Genomic DNA, 4,222 nt, shown 5'->3' on the forward strand with positions numbered 1-4,222 from the left:
CTGACATATGTTTGTATGCTGGGGAGTGAGTAGATGCCTCTCCCCATCCTGACCTGCTCCCGCTCCTGAGCCTGTGCAGAGTACTGGAGCGATGCAATAAAGAAGGCATTTGTAGGATGCTACCCCTGTTACACAGTCTCCCTCAGGCCTGCAAACACAATGTTTCCATCTTGTGCACCTCACTGGCTCTTTTCTCAAATGGCCAAAAGCAGCAGATGTGGTGGTGAGGGTGACTCTTCTATTTCGGGACATATTTACAATCCCATCTTATTTGATACAGTTTGTCTAAGCAGAAGTCATTACAAAATGCGTAAAAAACATGATCCCTGCCATGCATTTTTGTTGACATTACATATATACTCCAGGGACAACATACAGATTTATCTGTACGGCACAAGTTAAACAAGACAGTCCATATTTGGAATAAGGCGGCAGAGTGGACCCAAGGGATTGAATCCAGTTATCATCCACATCTCTCTTAAAAGGTAAAATGGACTGATTAACAGGCTGAGCGCCAAAAAACCCAGGATGAGCAATATAACTAAAAACCACACATCTATCTCAATATTTATATCAGCTATTCAATGACATTTGATATATGTGACCCTGGACCACAAAACCAGTCTTAAGTCGCTGGGGTATATTTGTAGCAATAGCCAAAAATACATTGTATGGGTCAAAATTATAGATTTTTCTTTTATACCAAAAAATCATTAGAATATTAAGTAAAGATCATGTTCCATGAAGATATTTTGTAAATTTCCTACCATAAATATATAAAAACTTCATTTTTGAATAGTAATATGCACTCCTAAGGACTTCATTTGGACAACTTGATTTTTTTGCACCCAGATTTTCAAAAAGTTGTATCTCGGCCAAATATTGTCCGATCCTAATAAACCATACATCAATGGAAAGCTTATTTATTCAGCTTTCAGATGTATAATTCGAAAAATTGACACTTAAGACTGGTTTTGTGGTCCAGGGTCACATACAGCTTAATATTTATGTATTTGTTCTGAAATGGCTAAAAAATTGATTTTTTAAAATTATTAAAATAAAATAAAATAAAAAAAGAATAAAAATACAATAGAAAGTTACTAAATTTTCACTAAAGCTAAACACAACGAAAACTAATAATTACAAATAAAAATATGAATATATTTTTATTACTAAAAAATGTCCATATTTTCAACATATTTCATATAAATAATTTTTGCTTTGCTTAGCTTTATTAACTTTTTGCTATGCTTTGTTTTATTTTCCTTGTTTATTTACCATTATTGTTGATGCGTTTTTTAACTTAAGCACTACTTTTTAGAATGCCGTATCATGCGTGTGACACTGCAACACTCGAACACATCCATCTATTTTGTTTATATAGAAAAACAATGGGAAAACGAGTTCTGTGTGAACAGCCTCTTATTCTTTTAAAAATATGCTTAATTCACTCACATGTAGCATTTTTCTTGTTTTAAATGTTTAAAATACAAAAATACAATTATTATTGTTATTATATCTGCTTATGTTATCAACGCTTATAGTGAAGAGAAAAGGGATTGTTAAATGAATCTAAAAGTCTATAAATGCTCTTTATAGTTTACATCGTTGGGAAAAATTGCTAAATATATTGTAAATATTCAACATATCAACCCAGCCCTACTCCAGCGATGTAATGGCAGATTTGCAAAGCACAGCTCAGGTGCTGACAAATACAGGAATTTCCATCAAACTGATGAGCTGCTGGCACTGAATTTGTGTTTCATAAAACAGCAGGGTGACAATCACAAACAGGCCATTTCTGACGAAAGACATTTGATCAGTTAAACAGGAGGGAACGCCCAGTTGCCATTAGCCAAAACAGCCATTTTTCCCCACTGTGAAACTACAAAACAAGGATATTAAGATGACAAATGCTTCCCAAGTGACCACAATGGCACAAATTACCTCTGAGACTGAAAATAAATATTTAGATGAAGTTAAAAGCTTCCGATAAACAGCTGTGTGCAGAGACACGGAAAGCAACACAGATCTACAGGATTTTAGAGAGAACAGCAGCGTTTATTTACGTACCGTCTGGCTCTCGGGGAAATCCATTTTTATCAACTTGTGGGCGCATTCTTCGAAGTCCAAGCTGTGAAAATAAAACATGAAAACGTCACCTTCTGCATCTCATGTGCTAATGAAATATAACACATTGAGTTTAACCAGATCCCATGATATGCATATAATTTTAATATATTACATGCAACTGCAGCACATAATAAATCAAATGTAATATGTATTAAATATGAACCAGACTGCATTCAAATTAAGCAAAACTATCACAGCACCAGAGGGCGTCATCTGTTGAAGGTTAACAAGGGGAACACCATGATCAGAATAATAATACAATCCTAATTCCCAAAAGATATTACAAAATATGTCCGCTATAAGGAGAAATGAGGCTTTCTATCTTAAGCAGTCTAAGGTTTAAGGTCAGAACAAGACTCTCTCGCTTCAAAGCCTATTTTGGGCCAATGGCTACGGTGCTGTAGAAGCATGGATAAAGATATTATATTATAGCTGAGCTGCGAATTTGCAGTCTGAATGTGAAAATAGACAATAAATAGAAAACATCTTTCTATTGTGTTCAGCAGGGTAAAGTGATTCACACACAAATTACTCTTATGATAATTTCTGTATAATGAATCAGTCAAGATAACTAGAAATGGGTCTCTAATAAATAAAATGAAATAAAAAAATAAAATAACAAAATAAAAGGTCTGATGTATGAATCAGTCAACCTGAATCAAGAAATAGGTTTTCAAAATAATAAAATAAAAAATAAACAAAATGATATAAAAAAGGTTTGATGTATGAATCAGTCAGATGACTCAAGAAACAGGTCTCTAAAATAAAAAGAAATGTAAAATAAAATGATTAGGTAAAGACTTGTAAATAAAATACAAGCAAAAGACTCATTATGATTTCATTATAATGAATCAAGAAACTGATTTCTAACAAATAAATTAAATTAAAATAAAAAACAAAATCAAATAAAAAACAAATAATTTAAAGGAAAAAGTCTGATGTATGGATCAGTCAAGGAACAGCCTCAGGTCTCCAAAAAAAACAATTATATATATATATATATATATATATATATATATACATTAAAAAAAAAAAAAAATAAAAATAAAAAAAATATATATATATAAGCATATTTAAAAAAAATTATAAAAATGATAAAAAATTTTTAAAAAAAATTACTACAACTTTGAAAACATTGGTGTTGAAAATGTTGGTGATTAAAAAAAGCTCATGAACATGTTACGCTTTAACAACCCAAATATCAATATTAAGATATATATTAAATATCATCAAAAAGCTGAAAAACTCCAGCGCTATGCCCATGAGAAGGACAGTCATTCTGAGAAAAGGTTCTGTGATGCAAAGGGAAATAGACTCATCCTGCCTTCCTCCTAATCTCGTCAATCAGCCCCTGAATTGTTGTTTAAACATTTTTAAAACCCTCTTGATATCAAAGGATAAATAATTTTGAAGTCCTTCACCACAGCGATTTCTGATCCGTGACGGCACTTCTGCTGCTCTGTGCCGGTGAAATTCAATTAAAAACAACTAATCTGAAACGTTCTTAATTCAATCTGCGTGCTGCGACGCTCAGGGGCTTTGGTTCAAAAACAAGAAAAAACAGCCTCGTCCCTACACATGGGATCTCAAATGTAGGTTGTTTTTCTATTTCATCCAATACAATCTTTGCGCAGGCTATTTCTGGTGGCTTTTAGAGCTGCTCCCATTCTGCTGACGGAAGCAAGGAAGACGACACAGAACCACTGGATCACATGATGCACACACTCACCTTGATTGGATGGCGAGGTAAATCGTTCGACGGAATGCAACCAAGTTCACCTCTGTCTGGTCGAAAATTGTGACTTTCTCTTGTTCTAAATAAAGAGAAGAAAAACTCTGTACAGTTAAACAGGACAGAGACTGGCTGAAGTTTGTGTCATATGATATGTCTCCCTCCAGAGGTCAATAGCACTTGTTCTCTGCAGAGTTATTTTAATTCACAGGCTTCTTTGATGAAGCAATTAACACAGCTAAACTCATCTGATCACAGCAAAGGAACTAAAGAATAGCAGAGAGAGACACAGCTCACACTGTCTGACCTCAATGACAGGAAGCTCTTGAACCTTCACATTAAAATCAATGAGATATC

The 4,222-nt window shown here is 33.7% G+C and overlaps 1 protein-coding gene across 1 annotated transcript in view; it reads right to left on the reverse strand.

The window, feature by feature from the left end:
- The window catches only part of LOC107714361 (pre-mRNA-splicing factor CWC22 homolog), a gene marked incomplete at its 5' end in the record, with an annotated part of 25,814 nt that extends 21,867 nt beyond the window's left edge, over positions 1–3,947 (reverse strand). The window contains 2 exons of the mRNA XM_016520182.1: positions 2,074–2,134; positions 3,863–3,947. Coding sequence (XP_016375668.1) covers positions 2,074–2,134; positions 3,863–3,947 — 146 coding nt within the window. The remainder of the gene's footprint in view (positions 1–2,073; positions 2,135–3,862) is intronic.
- Between the last annotated feature and the right edge of the window lie 275 nt (positions 3,948–4,222).

Source organism: Sinocyclocheilus rhinocerous, unplaced genomic scaffold, assembly GCF_001515625.1.
Source record: "Sinocyclocheilus rhinocerous isolate Xijiao unplaced genomic scaffold, SAMN03320098_v1.1 scaffold449, whole genome shotgun sequence".
Classification (NCBI taxonomy): Eukaryota; Metazoa; Chordata; class Actinopteri; order Cypriniformes; family Cyprinidae; genus Sinocyclocheilus; species Sinocyclocheilus rhinocerous.